This window comes from Argopecten irradians, chromosome 12, assembly GCF_041381155.1.
Source record: "Argopecten irradians isolate NY chromosome 12, Ai_NY, whole genome shotgun sequence".
Classification (NCBI taxonomy): domain Eukaryota; kingdom Metazoa; phylum Mollusca; class Bivalvia; order Pectinida; family Pectinidae; genus Argopecten; species Argopecten irradians.
In genome coordinates, this window is record NC_091145.1 from 3710375 (window position 1) to 3733614 (window position 23240).

The 23240-nt window shown below is 36.8% G+C and overlaps 1 protein-coding gene across 1 annotated transcript; it reads left to right on the forward strand.

Moving 5' to 3' along the window:
- The first annotated feature begins 437 nt into the window (after positions 1–437).
- LOC138336119 (heme-binding protein 1-like) lies at positions 438–7966 on the forward strand. The gene is made up of 4 exons (XM_069285427.1): positions 438–640; positions 1929–2061; positions 3034–3193; positions 7695–7966. The coding sequence occupies exons 1-4, from the start codon at positions 491–493 to the stop codon at positions 7873–7875; spliced, it is 624 nt and encodes a 207-aa protein (XP_069141528.1). The 5' UTR covers positions 438–490; the 3' UTR covers positions 7876–7966.
- Positions 7967–23240: the final 15274 nt, after the last annotated feature.

Sequence of the window (23240 nt, forward strand, 5' to 3'; positions counted from 1 at the left end):
ACACACCCCACCCGGTCACATTATACTGACAATGGGCGAACCAGTCGTCCCACTGCCGTTATGCTGAGCGCTAAGTAGGAGCAGAAACTACCACTCTTATAGACTTTGGTGTGTCTCGGCCAGGGGACAGTATCCAGCGCTTTTCTCACAGGGGCGAGCGCTCAACTAAAGGCCAAAAGTGAGGTGGTGTCAAGGGAGACGTCAGGAAAATAAAGTAATTTAGGAAGAAAGAAAAGATAAGATCCTACATTTAGTCGCCTCTTACGATCATGCAATAGGGGCAGCAGGTACAATTCTAACGCCCTACCTGCAGGGCCACGATCACAATGAAAAACACATAAATCAATCCATACTACATCAAAATCTGGCAATGGCTAACGATGTTTTTAATGAGCTGTTGTGTCTGTTATTATTTCTTTGCAAATATTTTACTCAATTTTAATTTCTCCGTTTTAGTTTTGTAGCTTTTTTTAGCAATTTTACTGCTACAATGGACAGAACTTGGATTGTATTAAGCGTCTTTGTGACTATGCTGATGGTTACCGAAAGTTATTCGTCGGCTATCCCTCGTGTTGGCAGCAGTTGTACAGCTAATGCTATTTGTCCTTCTTACACCGTCATTAATGTGAAATCTACAAACGTAAGTTAACAATAAAAACGTTTGGCGTACCGTAGAAATCAGAAATAAAGCGGCGGGTGTCGCAGGGTTTAGCCAAGTTTTTGTACTACTAAGCTTGATTTTATGTATATAAACAGTCAGTGCTCCCTTATTATTCAAATAACCCGCAGGTAAAAGCTGAATGAATTCGAGTCCATTGTTCACCATGCAATAAAAAAAAACCTTGAAAATATGATAAAACTTTATTACATCGGGAATTATTAAAAATGTTTGACGTCTTTTAGACGAATTATATAAACGTTGAAATATACACACGCAATATAAAAACTCTTGATCACGACTTAACAAATTATTAACAAAGTACTCTTGCATTCAGATCCAATCTGAATAAAACACAGATCCTTATAACCCACTCCGTTCAATAGAGGATCAATCTTATTAAAATACAGATCCATATTATCACTACGTTGGATAAAAGGATCTGAGAACATCCCATTAGGGATCACGTCAAGCTGACCTTTTGAAATGGTCAATGAAATAGGCACTGTCAGATTATTGACAGAGGACGAAGTAGTTTGAAAAATTTGTCCAAATTAATCTGATTAAAACACATATCCTTATAACCACTCCGTTCAATAGAAGATCTGACAATATCCAATAAGGCGTCACGTAGAGATGACCTTTATACCACGTGTACTTCAGAGCAAATGCAGTGTCTACACTTTACAACATCAATTAAAAAGTCTTTTCGCCCAAGTATGCATATGCAATTGGCTTTGTTGTCCACTTGGAGCGAGATGACTACATACACTAAACTACTTTGCTAATTTTACATACCTTTACTCTAACACTGTGACTGATGAAAGTAATGAGTATCGAAACCAGCATGATAAATGAAATCATGATCAGCACCTACATGCATAAATGTGTGACTCATAAAATGAAAGTAGAATGACAGCAAATTGAATCACACAGAATATTACTTTATCGTATAATTTTGATTGACCTTTAATAATTAGTTTTTCAACTGAGAAATTACAATGCAGTTATGTACCTAGGAAAGAGGTTCTGACAGTCCCAATTTCATTGGCTATTTCAAAAAGTCATCTTGACGTGATCCCTAATGGGATGTTCTCAGATCCTCTTATCCAACGTAGTGATAAGGATCTGTTTTTTAATCAGATTGATTCAGAGCACAATTCATTGGTATATGGGTTAAGGTTCATAAGCAACATGTAACCAGTTTTTAATAAGAAAAAAAAACAAGCTTAACTAAATATTATTTTTGTGTCGATCTTGACGTCCTCAGAACTATGAATATCGCAGATTGGACCAGTCAAAATGGATTGCTACCAATAACATGAATGGAACAATAACAGCTGAAACTGAACGGGATATGCGCAGACGACTGGAAGGGTACTTCACAGGGGAAAACGATGCGGGTAAGGTTATGATTAATGTTGCCTGTTAACTAACTGAAGTAACTGTATTTGATACACATTGTCATTTATTGTGATTACTTTAACCTTAGTTTCATTCCTCCGTACTGACAAGTTGCAGCATCTCACAAGAGTCAGTAACGTTGCGTTAACAGCAATAGAGCGTATGAAAAAAGTTCAAAACCATAAATAATTTGTTTTAAATGTGTGACACATCAAAGTCTCAATGCACATCGTATTCTGGGAATACTTTGAACAGATATATCTAATTCAATGTAGCTTATGTAAAAACTTGATCTGTTTTTATACACAGAAATAGTATGTGTTATACTTGAAATCATACATCTACCTTTTTAGCCCACCATCATCAGATGGTAGGCTTTTCAAATCGCTTTTCGTCCGTGGTCCGTCGTCCGTCCTTCCGTCCGTAAACACTTCTTGTTACCGCTATTTCTCAGAAAGCACTGAAGAGATCTTTCTCAAATTTCATTTGTAGGTTCCCCTAGGGCCCTGCGTGTGCAAATTGCATTTTGGGACCGTTCGGTCAAAAAGTTCGCCGCCAGGCAGTCATCTTGGATTTTTGATAGTTAAAGTTTGTTACAGCTATTTCTCAGAAAGTGCTGAAGGGATCTCTCTCAAATTGCATATGTAGGTTCACCTAGGGCCCTAGTTTTGCATATTGCATTTTGGGATCGATCGGTGAACAAGATGGCCGCCAGGCAACTATCTTGGATTTTGAAAAGCAGAGAAAAGATCCCTCTTTCCATTATCTGGCTTAGATTATTCTTTGATGGGCGCCAAAATCCCTCTGGTTTATTTAAATTGCTTATTTATATTTTTTGTCATTGGTTTATATGTTTTGTTGCAACTTCAATTTGAAATTATCCCTTTCATAATAATCGTAATGTGTCTACCACTATGATTTACAAACTCGAAATGTTGATGAGATATGTGTAACAATATTGTTATCTACAGGAGTTACTCTGGACCGGACACTACCTGTCGTGCTACGAGTGGCCCAAGACTTCCTCGTTATGCTGCAAATGATACCTCCGTTGTTTCACGATAATGCCCCATCTCCTACAGATTCGTCCGTTTATATCCAAGAGGTTCCACCCTTCTATGTTTTTGTCAGGTAGGTCAATAATAAGGGATAATATATTTTGGGATTATACATGTTTGAAAAGGCGTCGGCAGACGTGCTTTTACTAGCCACAGTCTTACGTTGCAGAGTTATATACTTCACGCGGCAGAGCTTTGCTTTCCTCACCTTTCTAAAGTGGAGCTATATAAACCACTGGTAAAGTTACATATGCCCTGCAGGTAGGGCGTTAGAATTGTATCTGCTGCCCCTATTGCATGATCGTAAAAGGCGACTGAATTTAGGATCTTATCTTTTCTCTTCTTCCTAACGGACTTTATCCATAATCAAACAAACATATTCCGACACAGGGCGCCTTGTTACTGTAAAGTTTGTTTGATTTATTAACGTCCTATTAACAGCTATGGTCATGTAAGGACGGCCTCCCGTGTATGCGGTGTGTGTTGCATGTATGTTGTGCGAGATGGGTGTCCTGGGAGACTGCGGTATATTCATGGTGTGTCTTCTTGTATAGTGCAACTGTTGCCCTTTTCATAGTGCTATTACACTGAAGCATGCCGCCGAAGACACCAAGCAGCACACCCCACCCGGTCACATTATACTGACAACGGGCGGACCAGTCGTCCCACTCCCATTATGCTGAGCGCTAAGCAGGAGCAGAAACTACCACTTTGATAGACTCTGTGTGTCTCGGCCAGGGGACAGAACCTAGATCCTTCCTCAAGTGGCGAACGCACAACTCAAGGCCAAAAGTGAGGCGGTGCCAAGGAAGGATAAAAGTCAGTTAGGAAGAAGAGAAAAGATAAGATCCTAATTTTAGTCGCCTTTTACGATCATGCAATATGGGCAGCAGGTACAATTCTTACGCCCTACCTGCAGGGCCAAATGAGATACGACGTATATAAACCTTCCACGGTATTTGTGAAAGAAGCATGTATTTTGACAAAACAAACTTTTACTAAACACGTGCGAGAGGTTTTATGTAATCAGTAATTTAGTTTTACTCATTAGCTGACCTGGGCCGGTGAGCTTATGTCATGGCGCGGCGTCCGTCCGTCTGTCCGTCAACATTTCCTTTAAATAGCTACTAGTCAAAGAGTTATGCACGGATTGTAACCAAATTTGGCCACAAACATCCTTGGGGAGGGGGAACAGAACTTGTATAAATTTTGGCTCTGACCCCCGTGGGCAGGAGGGGCGAGGCCTAATAGGGGAAATAGAGATATATCCTATACTTGTCCTAGAGTTCTGCATGGATGGAACCAAATTTGGCCACAAACATCCTTGGGGAGGGGGAACAGAACTTGTATAAATTTTGGCTCTGGTCACCCGGGGGCAGGAGGGATGGGGCCCAATAGGGGTAAATCCTTTAAATCGCTATTAGTCAAAGAGTTCTAAATAGATTGTAACCGAATTTGGCCACAAACATCCTCGGGAGAAGGGAAACAGAACTTGTATAAATTTTGGCTCTGGGCCCCCGGGGGCAAGAGGGGTGGGGCCGAATTGGGGAAATAGAGGTAAATCCTTTAAATCGCTACTAGTCATAGAGTTTTGAAGGAAATGTAACCAAATTTGGCCACAAACATCCTTGCGGGATGTGGAACAGAACTTGTTTAAATTTTGGCTCTGGTCACCCGGGGGCAGGAGGGACGGGGCCCAAAAGGGGAAATAGGGGCAAATCCTTTAAATCGCTACTAGTCATAGAGTTCTACATGAATTGTAACCGAATTTGGCCACAAACATCCTTTGGGGAAGGGAGACAGAACTTAAATTTTGGCTCTGGCCCACCGGGGGCAGGAGGGGCGGGGCCCGATAGGGGGAATTCGAGGTAAATCCTTTCTATCGCTGCAAGTCATAGAGTTCTACATGGATTGTAACAAAATTTGGCTAGAAATATCCTTGGGAGAATAAGAACTGAGTTTATATAAATTTTGGCTTTGGTCCCCGGGGGCAGGAGGGGCGGGGCCTAGTAGGGGAATCATGGGTAAATCCTATAAATCGGTACTTGTTCTAGAGTTCAGCATGGAATGTAACCAAATTTGGCCAGAAATATCCTTGGGAGAATAATAACTGAGTTTGTATAAATTTTGGCTCTGGTCCCACGGGGCAGGACGGGTGGGGCCCAATAGGGAAAATAGAGGTTAATCCTATAAATCGCTACATATCCTAGAGTTATGCTTGGATTGTGACCAAATTTGGCCATAAACATCCTTGGGGGAAGGGGAAGAGAACGTGTATAAATTTTGGCTCTGACCCCCTGTGGGCAGGAGGGGTGGGCCCAATAGAGGATTTAGAGGTTAATATTAAAATTCCTTCAGAAAAGAAACAATGAACCTGTATTCAGAACACTACTTGGCATTACAAACCAGGTGAGCGATACAGGCCCTCTGGGCCTCTTGTTTTTGTTTGTTTGTTGTTCGATTATTTTAACGTCCTGTTAGCAGCTAGGGTTATGTAAGGACGGCCTCCCATGTATGCAGTGTGCAGCGTATGTGAAGTGCGAAGTGCATGTTTTGGGAAACTTGTATGTTTTGCAAGTCACTTTCGCAACTGGAGTTTATCGATATCTAGGCCTTGTCTTATGTTAAAATGTATTTCTTAACCTTAATATGGGCATAAGGTAAACCCTACTTTCAAGTAAATTATGTGGATTGCCATTCAACGATACATGTACTTACACATTCGAATGCAACACCACATCTTCACGTGCGTTAAATGAACTGTACGTATCAACCAGCATGCATGTTTCTTTGATAAATATATCGTCTATTGGATAATTTGATGATATATATTATTGAATTAACGGCAATATACAGCACCAATATACATATACAAAATCACACTCTCTGTTCCCATAATCGTTTGGGGAGAAATAACATATGTGTTTTGGGTTTCTTGATAAATGAAAGTTGTGTGTGCTGTGGGGCTCCGTTTTACAAAAATCGATATCTAAATGGTTAACTATTACCAGTGGGTTCCGTAGCTTTCTCCTGACTACCGTTCTTTCTCTTATGTCTCTCATGACATCATCTAATTGTCTTGCTAAAGTAGTAATCTCGCCCCCTGTGGGGGAAAACACTGTTTTTTGTTTCTGATCGAGCTGTCAGTTTAATGTGACCGGGTGAAGTATGTTGCTTGGTGTCTTTAGCAGTATGTTGTATGTATATCTACATATGTATATAGGGGTCGAAGTAGTAATATCAACAGGATTTTCCAGATGACACGGGATCCAATTAAACGTATCAAACGTAAGTCTGTTGGATACGAATGACTTCAAATGGTAAATATGGAAAAATAAAGTAACTCCAACCGTGTGGATAAATCAAAGTTTGTATTGTACACACGGTAGGAATTACTTCCTTGTCCCATATATATGTATGTAGTAATATAGTACTATGGAAATCAATACACCGCATACATGGGAGGTCGTCCTTACATGATCATTGCTGTCAATAGGACATTAATAAATCATACAAAAAAACAGACCAACCTATGCGAAATCGCCAAAATATCCCAATGTGCGGTATACCTTGCAAGCTGTACATGTTCTGTTGTCACAAATATACTTCTTATTTGAATGTTTATCTTAAGCAGCTGATGGCACTGAAATAAGTAATGTTTGTCATTGGCGTTTTCGTAAGAATACTAAGAGAAGATATGGTAATGAATAGTACTTAAATTAGCATGAACAAATTTCTCTTGGAAATTGGAACTTAATCAGTTGGTTGCTCTAAAAGGTAAACTGGAATGCAATTTCTTTCATACCTACGGGTGTTATACTGGCTGGTCTAGGGCAATGCACTCATGTCGCCTGAGGCTGTATTGCATGGTGGCTACCCGTGCAATAAAGCCTCGTGACGTCACGGCGTCAACAAAATTTATATTTCCGGGGTAAAATTTAAAAAATTTTCACAAAGTTGACTAGTTTTACTGTAAAAGATGCAAACAACGGATTTTTTGTTGAAAATATGACGTAATTTCGTATAATTTCAGTATAATACCATAATCTGGTGGGATGTGCTATTTGTTTTCTTTGGCAGCGCATGATTCAATAATACTATGGATGAGTTCTAACTGTTACACAGAACACAATACATCAGTTTCCGAAAACACACGCAGTTACTTTCATATATCTGACAATCATGTACTCGAAAGGCCGGACGTAATTGACCTATGTCGTTAAAACACGTTAAACAATATACAGATTACACAGCAGTCTCTCAGAACACGCCCCGCGCACTTCACACACACATGCTGGACACCACAGTCATAGCAGGCCGTTTAATGACACTGACTGTCTGTTTATAGGATGTTAATATGCTCAACAAACCAACATTGTACAATCAATCAACAATATTGAATTATAAATTGTCACTGAATGAACATAAAATCACAAAGTGGGGGATGTTTTGATTTGTGGCGTTTAACTTCAAATATCATTCAGTACACCTATGTTGAATGTATTAATATCACACCAGACCATATGAGCCGTACACCACATATAAATCACTCATCAATATTTTTTTTGTTCCAGACGCTTCGTAGGTTGTTCGCTGCACACCAAGTGTCCACGTGATGTCGTCGGGTTGAGGAACGACATCGGGAATCCCTCTCGCTACTACCAGGAGTACTTCCTGTTGGCGGAATTTGAATCCAGTACACCTAATGACCTCACTTATGAGGCGTGGCTTGTATCCACAGAGCAAGCACTGTAAAGACCAATTTGTTCCAATATGTCCAATATTCATATATCATTAAAACAATTGTACTGTATTCATATCATATATCAATACAATACGAAGTAGATTAATGATTTTTGTGAAATATATGACCTTTCATACATATGTACTCGTTAAGGTGCTTTACAATATAGGTGCAAATCGCTGTTTATCTTGATCGTAAAAAAATATCTTAACATCTAACACATCAGTATAAATATATAACAGGAACGTGTGGCGAACAGCAAACCAAGCCAATTGAATGATATATTCAGGACATCTCTTTACAGGAGGAGGAATAGATTACCAGTGAATGACTTGATGTACAAAAAAATTATTATGCTCAACCGTTTTCCGGTTTAGTATTTGCTGCGGCCATTTACAAGATTTGTGGCGTTTTTAATTCCGTTTTGCATGCCAAAATTTTTTATGCGTCTTTTTCCCGACGTTCCCTTCTCAAGAGATTAAGTTGATATCTATTTAAAATAACTTATTATGATTTTTTTTTTGTCTCTAATGTTCGGTATAACTATCTCTGTCGAAGAACCCAAATGGCCATCTTTAACAAAAATTTGACCTGTATATATAGATCACTTGGCTATATATAGATCACTTTTCCCTTGGATGATAATTATATATGTGTTTGACCGTGGTTGATCAGTATGGCTAACGAATGCAGAATATATAGGAAAGACTTGAAATAATATATAAAACGACAAATTATATCATTTATATATAAATATATGTGTTTGATACTAACCGAGTACCCTACAGTGTTATCCGGTAACCAGTAATTAAAGCAAGCGATTATATTATATAATTAACATCAAAAAATGATGTTCTTGTATACAAAAGCAATTTGAGTCTGTTTGATTCATTAGTATTGATCTAAAGAACTTTTTGCTTCTACTGTAAAGTACGAGTTTTGTGGTGTTCTGTTAATAATCGGATGACTGTTTTGACCCTTGGTAGTACATTGTAAAAATCCCATCATAAATCTCGAGGTGGTTCAGTAAAGAGTTTGTTGATTGGTTGATCAGGCCTTCTTTTCTCAAAACAAATAGTAAGCTTAAGTCAAATCTCAAGTTTTTTTCCCCTTATGTAGCTTATATGATAAGTTTGTTTCGAGAAGTCGGGGCCAGGTCTATTAAAGATAGGTTTCGCACAATGAAATATAAAGACTACGAAATTGAAATTTTTCCTGTACATAGATTTAATCTTTAGATCATTTTCGATGCATACAGCGAACAATATCGGTGGTCAGTTGCCTAGCTTGACTTGGAAAATACTCCTCTAAAATAGAGCGAAGTCAAGCTTTTCATAGAACATGTATTGTTTCCAAAACAAACCGCATCAACAAACGGCAGCGTGTAACAAAAATGTCAGATAGAAGTGTCAGTCTTGCACGGCAAGTTTATTGAAAAAAATCAACAACAATAAATCGAAGTGCGATCGATTGCTTATACATATATAATCTAAAACACTTCTTGTTGCTTAAATAAGCTCGTAGCTTAGTACATCAAACATATATGTAGTTAGTCTGCCGCTGTGCGTGCGCTGGCATATGTGTTGAAATTTAACTCACCACGTGCAACACGAGTCCAAACGTTTGAGATGTGGCTTCTTTTTTATTTTCATATCTTATCAGGAAACTTTTCTGTGTTTTTATGATATAAATCTTGACAAAACACTGCTCTTCTTTTTACCAATGTTGGACACAGAACCACGAAGGAAATCAATACATCGTCTTTATCCGATATATCTGACGTGCAGCCGGAGACTTTTGGCAGTAAATCTGAAAATGACTGTCATAGTGTATCTATTGAGAGAACATACTCCAGAGCCAATCGATCCCTTCTGTAACCAATTATCATGTGCACTTTTGTGCATCCACATGTTAACTTCATGGATCATAGCAGGATATTGCAGATTTAAATATTTCCATTAAAACTTGTGATTACGTTTTCCAATGCCAAAAGTATATTGTTTATCTCTTAGATATTTACCTTTCAATAACCAGAAATTGTAATGTTGACATAATTATCATTTAAATTTTAGTGTTACTTAGTGTTAGCGCTATCGTTCACAAGAGACAAGTGAAAAGAGTGCACAGAGGTACAGTTTGTAAGATTGTAAACCGTGATCGTCATTCTTGACAACAACGATGTCCATTTAATAAGCACTTATATTTACACTTGTTCATGTTGACATCGATAATCTTGCTTAAAGGAAATTACGAAATCGCGCCTTGAATCAATAAAAAAAATCGTTTCATTTAGTGTGACAGTAACATGACTGATAGATGGTTAAATTTTCATATTTTGTCACAAACGATAAAATGTTACGTTGATTATGCAATATTTGAAAACATTTATTTACATAACCACAGTTCTGTCAATGAAATATAAACGCATTTTTATGAAAATGTCTTTATAAACCAGTTACTATGTGGTTTTTTATAAGATTGTCCGCAGCATCCATACGTCAAATTATTAAATTAAACAAAATGTTCTGAAACATTAGGGTAAACCTAATCTAATTAAAACACATATCGTATGTATTAATCTCTTTCATCATGGATCTGACAACATTCCATACGGGATCACCATGTAAATCAAGAGTTCCCGGTGTCAATATAATGTGAGCGGGGTGGGGTGTGTTGTTTGGCGTCATCGGTGGCATGCTTCAGTGATATAGCACTATAAAAAGGGCAACAGTTCCACTATACAAGAAGACACAACATGAATATACCGCAGTTTCCCAAAACACGCACCTCGCACAACATACACGCAAAAACACAGCATACTTGGGAGGCCGTCTTTACATGACCATCGCTGTTAAAAGGACGTTAATTAATCATACAAACAAACAAAAGCAAGAGTTCCGCCATTACAAAGAGACACAACACGATTATAGCGCAGACTCCCAAAAAATGCACACCGTAACACATTGCATACATGGGAGGCAGTCCGTAAATGATCTTGACTGTTAATGTGAGGTTAACCTAATAAATCAAAGCAAACCCCGTTTTAATGTTGGTACTGCAGTTTAAATGCATTCTTTGCATCACCTGAAAAGTACATTTTGTTATAACATACATATCTGAAAAGGACGAGAGTAGTGTGCTGCCAGCCGAGCTCGAACGCTCTGCTTTGTCTGCCGCTATACAGACTGAGCTCTGCCGCTATACAGACTGAGCTAAAAGGAAATGTCTTTTGCGCGAAGCTAGAAGGCGACCGTATCACTATGTACAATTAAAACCTGCTACACTATTCCCCCTTTCACACATGTTCGCCCATGAACACAGACCAACCCAGGTTTTCTCTCCAACGAAGCCTCTCAATCTCGTATAACTTTCGCATGGAGTGGACTATGGCATATCATGTAACAAGGCGATAGTAATGCGCCGCCAGCCGGGCTCGAACCCGCGACCCCGGACTACATACTGGTCTGCCGCTCTACCGACTGAGCTAAAGGGAAATTCTCCCTAGCGCAGAGTTAGAAGGCGACCGTATCACTATGTACAATTAGAACCTGCTACATATTCCTTGGTTACAATGCAAAGTTGTGTTTTGTTCTCATACACAAAAATGATCATATGATATTTTTAATCTAAAACAAGACAGTTATGGAAATTGTTTTAACTCAATCAGACTTTTAATACTCTTATTCAAAATCATTTGTGTGAAAGTTATTCAACAAAGAAATGCTTTTAATATTGATTAAGCTAGATTAGGCAAACGGGTTATATAGTTCATCCTCGGTCCCACGTTCAAATCACACTGTCGTTTATTTACCCCTGGAGGTAATAGGCTACATCTACTGCGGCTCTTTTATAAGCATGAATTAGTTCGCACGGCAATGAAATAATGCATGCACGTGCGATAGTTAGCGAAATAAATAAAATGTTAAAATGTATTTGCATTACACACATTTTAAAGTGAATAAAATCAAAATATTATTTTATCATATATATCATACGTGTGTATGTGTTTAATCTTCTAATATATCGTATAATAAATATTTGTAGAAATATACTTTAGAGATGGTAAAAGTTAGGATAAAATAATGCTGATTTGCACTTTTTTTGTTATATATATATTCCATTACATTTTTATCACATTGTGTGAAATAATATGTAAACGTAAAGTTGAAAAAGTGACCTCTTGTTACAGCCCTGACCTCCTAAATCTGGCAAATACCAACACATGCTAAATAATGGAATTGTTTGTTAGAGTTAAAGATGCTCCACCGCTGACAAATGATACTTTTTCAAATTTAATATTTTTCTTCAGTTACAAAAGTTACTTGCTTTACACAATTACCACCATTGAAAAGTTTGAACTTCTAATTTTACTTTTAAGTAAAAGTTACAAAAAATAATTAATTGCATCCCGAAAAAATTCCGTGGCACTATATCCTTTATGGAATTAAGTACTGATTGCGCATGCACTAAAGCAAAACAAATTATTTTATATCATTTTTTGTGTTAATTAGACATATATATACACGATTAAACATCAATTATTGTTCAAGTGATTAATAACATTTATGCTCTGTCGTCGATGGAGGATCTTTAAACAATATTATATCCTTTTATTCATCTTTTTTTTATAAATAATGTATTTTTTATATAATCGAACTATCACGAACGCCGCACATATTGGAAGTATCGCTTAACTGTTAAAATATTGATTTTGTTGCAAATTGCCGGATGGTCTATCACGCATCACATTACCGACAAATCTCCTTTGTTGGATAACTTCTGATCCTGTTTTTTATGCCCTTGCTGCTTTATCGTACTGTTGTGGAGGCTTAGAATATTGATGTCCTGAAGCATTTTATATACAATTGAGTATGAAATCACATAAAATATTTTGTTTGTTTGATTTAATTAACGTCCTATTAACAAATGTGGTCATGTAAGGACCGCCTACCATGTATACAGTGTGTTGTGTGCATGTTGTGCGAGTTGCGTGTTTTGGGAGACTGCGGTATATTCATGTAGTGTCTTGTTTAGTTGAACTATTGCCCTTTTTAGGTCGATGACCTATTGTCATTATGTTTTGTCCGTCATCGTGCACCGTCCGCTTTGCGTCTTATGTAAGACTATTTTTACAAAATTCTACTCCTCCTTCATCCTTTGATTGATTTCATCCATATTTAGTTTGAAACATCATTGGGGAAGGACAATTATATTTTATATGAATGAGCCTAGTCCGACCCCTAGGGGCTGAGGGGTGGGGCCCCAAAAGGGCAAATTTTCTTAATTTAAGCTTTAAAATCCTACTCCTCCTTCATCCTTGGGTTGATTTCATCCATATTTGGTGTGAAACTTTATTAGGGAAGGACAATCATATTTTTATAAATGAGCCTGGTCCGACCCCTAGGGTCAGAGGGGCGGGTCCCCGAAAGGGCAAATTTTCTTATTTTAACTTTTAAATCCTACTCCTCCTTCATCCTCGGATGGATTCCATCCATATTTAGTGTGAAACATAATTGGGCAAGGACAATCATATTTTATATGTACGAGATAGGTGCGACCCCTAGGGGCTGAGGAATGGGGCCCCAAAAGGGCAAATTTTCTTAATTTAAGCTTTAAAATCCTACTCCTCCTTCATCCTTGGATGAATTTCATCCATACTTGGTGTGAAACATCATTGGGGAAGGACAATCATATTTTATATAAATGAGCCTGGTCCGACCCCTTGAGGCTGAGGGATAGGCCCCAAAATGGCAAATTTTCTTAATTTTAGCTTTAAAATCCTACTCCTCCTTAATCCTTGGATGGATTCCATCCATATTTAGTGTTAAACATCATTGGGGAAGGACAATCATATTTTATATAAATGAGCCTGGTCCGACCCCTAGGGGCTAAGGAGTGGGGCCCCAAATGGGGAAAATTTCTTAAATCTATCTTTAAAATTCTACTCCTCTTCGTCCTTGGATGAATTTAATCCATATTTGGTGTGCACGTGAAACATCATTGGGGAAGGACAATCATATTTTATATAAATGAGTCTGGTCCGACCCCTAGGGGCTGAGGGGTGGGCCCCAAAAGGGCAAATTTGCTTAATTTTAGCTGGACCACTTCCTGTTTTAAGGTTTCAGTCTCTGATTTCAAACAATAAAAATTGGTCTATAGGGGTTTTAATTGATGCCGAGCAACATGCAAACATTTTCTTAAAGATTTTGGTATTCCAAGATGGCCGCTGGCCCACTTCCTGTTTTAAGGTTTCAGTCTCTGATTTCAATGAAAATTGGTCTATAGGGGTTTTAATTGATGCCGAGCAACATGCAAACATTTTCGTAAAGATTTTGGTATTCCAAGATGGCCGCTGGCCCACTTCCTGTTGATTCAGAAGGGGAACTTTAGGTGAGGACAATCATATTTTATAAAGGACCGAGCTAAGACCCATGGGGATAGTGCGGCGGAGGTCCAAAATGGGAGCTTTGCTGAAATTTGGCTTTAAAATCTGACTCCTTATATTAATCCTTGAATGGGTTACAACCATATATGGACGAAGGGCTACCAAGTTTGTTCAACAAATGACATTTACCTATTTCGGAAAGTTACATGTCAACTAAGGCGTTCCTTGTATTTTTTTATATTTATTGTTAACCATTACTTTAAACTGTGACTTTGTAGTTTTATGCCATGAGTCAGATGACCGTTAAGGCCTCTTGTTATAGTGCTATATTACTGCAGCATGCCGCCAAATTAACCTAGACTACATCCTACATTAAAATACACCACACACAGAAATCGACTAGATCGGTGAGATGCCATAATGACCAAAAATTACAAATTTTCTGACGAATGATTGTACATTTGGTTTTCCCGTTTCAACATCAGATGTTCAGGTAGGACCTACACAGTTTATCTAGTTTGGGATCATGTCGCATGATTAGAAATTAACTGTTAAAAGAATACTTACTGTTGCTAAAGAAGGGGAAAAAGATAACCTTGAACTTTGCGATAAGTTGGTTTATAAGCAGACAAAGCTGTATAGTTTTACATCTTGTCCTTGGGTGTGCATTACTCAGAGCGACTCTGTAGATAATAAAATCATACTGTATGGATTTTTACACGTTAAATGTGTTTATGTTAAATGCCACTTTCATAAATCATTTAAATTAAACGCCTCAAAATACCAGAGTAAGTGTTTCACAGCCGTTTTACCGTCATCAAAACCATTCTCGTTTCCATGCTATTAGTTTAGCAAGAATGTACGTTGTATAAAACCTTCTTTATATAGTGGAAATAGTCAAAACAATTTCAAATTTCATAGTTGAAGGAAATTTTAAGACGACATGTGCTTTAAAAACGTCTATGTCATATATTAATGTCAATTATCTTTGTTGAAACTTATTTCAAACCAACGCTGCTTTCAACGTATCAAAGCAAATGACAGCCCGTCCGTTAATCTGATTGTTACGATGTGTAAACTCCGTCTGGCATTTCTCAGGGAGTCGTTATAGCCGGAAGTCGTCTTACAAGGTAAAAGACGTGTTCTTGTTGTTTTCTGTTTACAAAACCAAATGACAAGCAAAACGTGTTTCAAAGAAGTTTAATGCAGGAAGCATACTTTGAGCGAACTCGTACTTGACAACCCATCGTATGTTCCTGAGTGGTGTAAACTGTAATTGATTTGTCTGTGTAAATGGCATATTTGGGCCATACAAACGTTTACGAATCGTCTACCCATTTCTATTAAAGGGACAATTCACTCAGGCTAATTCTTTAACGTAACCAAGAAGCAAAATATGGCATAAATGTATTATTCTACATTCCTTATGAAACATACAACATAACATATTGACAAATTCGACGTCATTGATTAGTATTTTAATTGATACCGTTGTAATTACAAATCGTTGACCAATACGATTAATTTGTTTGTTTGATTAATTAACGTCCTATTAACAGCTATGGTCATGTAAGGACGGCCTCCCATGTATGCGGTGTGTTGCGTGTATGTTGTGCGAGGTGCGTGTTTTGGGAGACTGCGGTAAATTCATGTTATGTCTTCTTGTCTAGTGGAACTATTGCCCTTTTATAGTGCTACATCATTGGAGCATGCCGCCGAAGACACCTAGCAACACACCCCACCCGGTCACATTATACTGACAACGGGCGAACCAGTCGTCCCACTCCCCGTTTGCTGAGCGCTAAGCAGGAGCAGAAACTACCACTTTTATTGACTTTGGTGTGTGTCGGCCAGGGGACAGAACCCAGAGCTTCCTCACAGGGGCGAACGCTCAACGCAAGGCCAAAAGTGAGGCGGTGCCAAGGAAGGCATTAGGAAAGGATAAAGTCAGTTAGGAAGAAAAGAAAAGATAAGATCCTAAATTTAGTCGCCTTTTACGATCATGCAATAGGGGCAGCAGGTACAATATGTACGCTGTACCCATACCCGAGCAAAAGTCCCGCACGTTAAACAAATGAACTACATTACCACTGAGGAGGTGATGAATTGATTTTAAGGCATGACAATTCAACTGATAAAGTAAACACACTACTGTCAGAGCGTTTTGTGCAATTCTAGACAAAAGTTGCATTACTTTACGAGCAAGGGACAGGGTTCGGCATACAAGATGTTCGACCACAATGTGTAATGGCGGACAGCGAGCGAGTTGAACATTTTCACACGCATTTCACCACCATGGGCTTTTCTGGCATATCACAGTAAAACCGACTGATCTCACTTCTATAAGAACTGGTTTTTTTCCGATTTATGTACAAATTTTAATGTTCTCTTAGACTTAATTGTCCCTTTAAGGAATCAAAGTGTCAAGCATTATTTCTTGGTACGATTTTCTGTAATTCCGGAATTCAAAGGAGAGTATGCATGGGAGTGTTTAATTTGCCCAAGCTTATTTCCCTCATAATAACATAATATCGTGGTTCATATTGCAGGACTGATTTTCCATTCCTTTACGCCTGTTTTCAATTTTGATCAGTTTGCTATAAAATAACATTAAACGCATGCTTTAAGAACACCATTTAATCGAACAAGTTGGTATTTAAAATTTTGAACTAAATTAATCCCATTAATTTGTTCAATGTTAAATTTTGTATAATCCATGCATTACCAAGTTATTACGCATTAAAATTGAATTTCGCCCGTTTGACTTGCTTTTCATTTTAAACAAATGTGAAATGCTGGATTTGCAAAGATTGTCCATCATAAATACATGCACCTCATGATTTAGGCAGTATATAAATGAATAAACTGAAAATCGAGACGAATTTGATGAGCTCAAATAACATCCTCCGATGGACATTTAAGAAAGACAAGAGGCCTTGACTGTCACCTGAGTGCTGATACAGAAAGAGCAATGCAAAGTTGGTTCAAATCTGTAAAAAGTATTTACGATTTAGCATAAACTTTAAAGTTGAACCTTTGTATAAGAATTTTTTTCTTTTTTTTTTTTTTTTTAATGAAAGTTAGTGTATTATGTTACCAAACCTAATGCTTAAAATTCCAAGTTCCTTTCCGGTGTTAAACGACAAAACCAAACTAGAAGTCAGTCAGTGTTAGTGATTTAAAAAAAAAATATCTATGAAGATTAATTTGATCTATCAAATCTGTGAATTCAGAAGAAGAATTTTGAAATTTCAGCCATTTTGATTCATTTTAGCCCCGCCCCTCTGTTTCCGGGGATCAGCCAGGACCAATATGGATATGGTGTTAAAATGCTATTTCAGGCTAATGATTCTAACCCAGTTTGACTCATTTCATATTATAATTAAGCAAATAATGTTCATAAATGTGTTTTTTCAATATAAACTAAAGTATATTTGACTCCCTCCCAAGGGGGAAATCTGAGATCCCAGGGTCATGAAATTTACACATTTTGTAAAGGGACTGAAGACCTTTCAATCTATGAAGTATGAAGATTATTTGGTTCCATCGAATCTGTGAATTCAGAATAGATATTTTTGATAAGTTTGCCAATTTGACTCTCCCCCCCCCCCTTCTGACCCCTGGGGGTCGGCCAGCACCAATATGGATATACTGTTAAAATACTTTATCAGGCTAATAATTCTAACCCAGTTTGACTTATTTCCTATGACAAAGTCTTGTTATTTTTTTGCCTATATGACTTTAGCCAAGAAAGTTAGATGACAACCTTGGGCCCCTTGTTAACTTATTAACTCGCAGGTTTTATATATAGGTCACCTGGCCATAGGCCATGGCGACCTATTGCTATAGTCTTTTGTCCGTCGTCGTCCGTCATTAACATTTCCTTGTGAACGCAATATTAAACGGAGTAAATATGCACCGAACATAATGAAACTTTATATGTAGACAAACATAAGAAAAACCTCGGACGAGTCCAAAAACCGGTTTGATTTGACTGTAAGTGACGGAGTTACTGCCCTTTTCACAAATAATTATAATTGAACCTTGTGAACTTGATAACTTTAGTAAATAGGAACGGAGCTTAATGACACTTTGTATTTATACTAACTTTGGAACGAGTTATTGCCTTTTGCACTTAACTACTATAGGACCTTTATAGGAGATAACTTTAGTAAATATGAAAAGAGTTTAATGAAACTTTGTGTGTTGACTTTGGAACGATCTAGAAGTAGTTCGAAAACCAGCATGATTCGACGGTAATTAATTGAGTTATGGCTTTTTGCACAAATAATTACTATTGGACCTATGAAACACGATAACTTGGGTGAATAAAAACTGAGCTTAATGAAATTATGTATGTAGACTAACATTAGATATATCTCGAACGAGTTTGAAAATCAGCTTGTTTTGACGATCATTTACGGAGCTATTGTCCTCTGCACGAAATAATTATTATTGGTCTAGTATGCTTTCAACTTCATAAAACTTTGCATTTAGATTAAAATTGGAAAGATCTCGGGACATGGTCGAAAAGTGACCTCATTAGACTGTAACTTAGGGAGTAATTGCCCTTTGCAATTATAATTATTGTATCTCGTGAACATCATAACTTGAATAAATAGACAGTGGTTTAATAACAATAAAAGACTAATAATGTGATGAAGCTGGAAAACTAAATGATACTACCATTTATTCAAAATTAATAAGTAAAGCTAATTGGAATTCTGAACTCATGAAAATAAAAAATAAAACTGTACCAAAATCATGAATTGAGAAATTGGAACTAGAAACAGTGGAATTAAATAAAGATGAAATTGAAATGTTAAATGGGTATATACCAATAAATCTATATATATAACACCATAATTAAATCTAAAAAAAGAAAACCCAAGTCTGATAGAAAAGTGGAGAAATCAATTCCATGCTGGGAATAAAAAAATCCATGAAAAATTTAAATTCATCTTCAAAAACTTGCATGATAATGCATTGAAAATCTTTAAATGGAAATCCTTTCATAATATTATTCCGACTAGGTAAAACCTGAAGAGATGGAGGATAGATAATTCAGACTTGTTTCCATATTGTAATAAGATTGATAATAACTTACATTTTTTTCATCGAGTGCGCCCATGTAGAAACATTTTGGACTACCCTTACAATGAATATGCATAAATTAGGATAGTTGTAAATATCAGAAAATTAAAATATTTGGTTATTGGATACAAACCGGGAAAGAAACAAATTAAACAATTTAACTTTATGCTAGCAATAACAGGGTACACAATATATAAATCTTTTTATGTCAGTGAAAAAGGACACGGGACTCTAGATATTCATTTGTTTATGGCAGACCTAACCTTTTATACTAAATTTCTCAAACACCTTCAACAAAAATTGCAAAAACAAATAATCATATTAGTTAATCACTAATTATGTAAATAAAGGAAAAAAATGAAATACAATTAGAAAAAAAGAAAGTCTATGTCCTCTAAGGTAATCCATCTTCTGAAGTGTTCAGCAGCATTGTTTTTTGTTTTTTTCTCTTCTTTTTATTGTTCTTTCTTCGGTTCCATGGACAACTTCAAAAATCACTTTTAATAAAATCCACAATGTATAATATTCTTCTTTGGACACTGAAAAGTAATAAAAACAACACATCAGCATACAAAATATACAAAAATACATTCTTTTTGGTATAGGCCTAGTACATAACAATTGTAAAGTACCAGGTACATGTACATAATATTGGTGCATGCTACTTAATGTATATACACAGGTATAAACAGAAGTACACAAAAACGTACTCAATTAATATTTGACACATACGTCTCAATGATTATATAGAAAATATAATTATGTTATTCATCTAATTATTTACGTAGTTTACATTATTTTTTGTTATCTAAGATAATATATAATGTGCAATTATCATTGCTTTATCAATTAGATAATCAGATGAAAATTGTTTAAAAGCTGAAACAACTTGAATTCATACGTTTATACCAAGAGACCTGGAAGTCTGTTGCATCGGTTATATGTTATTATCCTATTATAGTGTCGGTAAAGAATATTTTAGGCCGATTCTGTTATCCCCGCCCAACGAAGTTGGCGGGGGATATACAAATGGGTTCCGTCCGTCCGTCTGTCCGTCCGTTCGAATGGTTTCCGGAGCATAACTCTAAAACCAGTAGAGATATTTCCATGAAACTTCATACACACATTGGTCTTATGGTCTAGTTGTGCCTTTTGCTATTTTTAGGTTTTTATTTTTTGCATTTTTTCCGTAACCATGGAAACATTGCTGAAAATATCATATTTTTGTACCAGGTTCGTTTCCGGAGCATAACTTTAAAACCAGAAGAGGTAATTCCTTGAAACTTCAGAGACACATTGATCTTATGGTCTAGTAGTGCCTTTTGCTATTTTAAGGTTTTCACTTTTTTTACTTTTTTCTGTTACCATGGAAACATTGCTGAAAATGGCAGATTTTTGTGTAAGAATCGTTTCCGGAGCACAACTCTAAAACCAGCAGAGATATTTCCATGAAACTTCATAAACACAATACTGTTCTTATGGTCTAGTAGTGCCTTTTGCTATTTTTAGGTTTTCATTTTTTGCACTTTTTCCGTAACCACGGAAACATTGCTGAAAATTTCATATTTTTGTACCAGGTTCGTTTCCGCAGCATAACTGGAAAACCGGTTGAGATATATGCACGAAACTCCATAGGCACTTTCGTCTTATTGTCTAGTAGTGCCTTTAGCTATTTTTAGATTTTCCCTTTTTGTGCTTTTTTCTGTAACCATAGAAACATTGCTGAAAATATCATATTTTTGTACCAGGTTCGGTTCCGGAGCATAACTTTAAAACCAGAAGAGGTAATTCCTTGAAACTTCATAGACACATTGGTCTTATGGTCTAGTAGTGCCTTTTGCTACTTTAAGGTTTTCACTTTTTTTTTACTTTTTTCTGTTACCATGAAAACATTGCTGAAAATGGCAGATTTTTGTGTAAGAATCGTTTCCGGAGCACAACTCTAAAACCAGCAGAGATATTTCCATGAAACCTCATAAACACAATACTGTTCTTATGGTCTAGTAGTGCCTTTTGCTATTTTTTTCAGGTTTTCATTTTTTGCACTTTTTCCGTAACCACGGAAACATTGCTGAAAATTTCATATTTTTGTACCAGGTTCGTTTCCGCAGCTTAACTGGAAAACCGGTTGAGATATATGCACGAAACTCCATAGGCACATTAGTCTTATTGTCTAGTAGTGCCTTTAGCTATTTTTAGGTTTTCCCTTTTTGTGCTTTTTTCTGTAACCATAGAAACATTGCTGAAAATTTCATATTTTTGTACCAGGTTCGTTTCCGCAGCATAACTGGAAAACCGGTTGAGATATATGCACGAAACTCCATAGCCACATTAGTCTTATTGTCTAGTAGTGCCTTTAGCTATTTTTAGGTTTTCCCTTTTTGTGCTTTTTTCTGTAACCATAGAAACTTTGCTGAAAATATCATATTTTTGTAGCAGGTTCATTTCCGGAGCATAACTCTAAAACCAACAGAGATATGTCCATGAAACTTCATAGACACATTGTTCTATGGTCTAGTAGTGCCTTTAGCTATTTTTAGGTTTTCATTTTTTGCACTTTTTCCGTAATCATGGAAACATTGCTGAAAATATCATATTTTTGTACCAAGTTCGTTTCCGCAGCCTAAATGGAAAACCGGTTGAGATAATATATGCACGGAACTCCATAGGCACATTAGTCTTATGGTCTCGTAGTGCCTTTTTCTATTTTAAGGTTTTCACTTTTTGTACTTTTTTCTGTAACCATGGAAACTTTGCTGAAAATATCAAGGTAAATGGTAAATGTTACTTTGAAAACTCCATCCATTTTTGTGTATATAGTCCAATATAAATGTCAAGGCTGTATACCTGATTCAACAATTGCAGCCCCGCTCTACTTGAATTATACTCCATCTTTCTTTAGCTCAACTTCCTTTTCCTGTTTTTTAATACACATAAGTCTCCACATTCAAACTTACTTCAGCTTTGATATCTCTATTGGCGGGGGATCTGAATGACTATGTCCTTGTTAATCTTGAGACCGACACTGGAACCAGGCGCGGATCCAAGGGGGGGCGGACCCGGCGTACGCCCCCCCTAAAATAGGAGAGAGAGAAAAAAAGAAAAAGGAAAAAGAAGGGAAAAAGAAAGAGGGGAAGGAAGGAAAAGAAGGAAGAAAGAAAAAAAGAGGGGAGAAAGGGAAAAAATTAAGGAATTAGATAAAAGAGTGAGAATTAGACAGAAAACTCGATTTCCTACCTTTACCGTTTGATGTTATCATTTTAAAATCTAAATGTATTCGACTTTGTGGTACATACATGCATGAACATACTTGTATCCAGGCACAATGGAATAATTATATTTTTTTTCGTGTAAGTTAAGGTTTTATCTCCATCGCTTAAAAGGTACAATGTAAATACCTTCAAGTATTTACTTTTTCAAAAAAAAAACCCGATAAAATCCCAATATATTAGATAATTTATTGTCATTAATATTCAATATTGACAGGTTATATCTCGATATGCTTAGCAATAAAAGAAAAAGGGGGAGGGGGGTGGGTGGAAGGAATTGTAGCTGGCCATGAGTCTTCGCTGGTTGACTATATACCATGCCCTTCGTTTTCCAGGTTGTAAATGATATATTTCACATTTTTGAATCAGCATTAAAGTCCTGTATTAAATCCGACTATCAATTCACAAATGTGTGCGTACTTTCAAAACGCCAGTTACAAGATCACTACTGACGCCGAATGCTTCTAGAAGCATTTTATTTGTCCTAAGAAAATGTTTGTAAAGAAAAAAAGTGGAATGCGACAGAAAATGAGAGCTTCTAGGGTCTGGGTGCACCCCATGGCCAGATGCCTTCCTTTTTTTTGTTTCAATAAAAACATATCTTAACGATAATGTTACAAGATAGGCA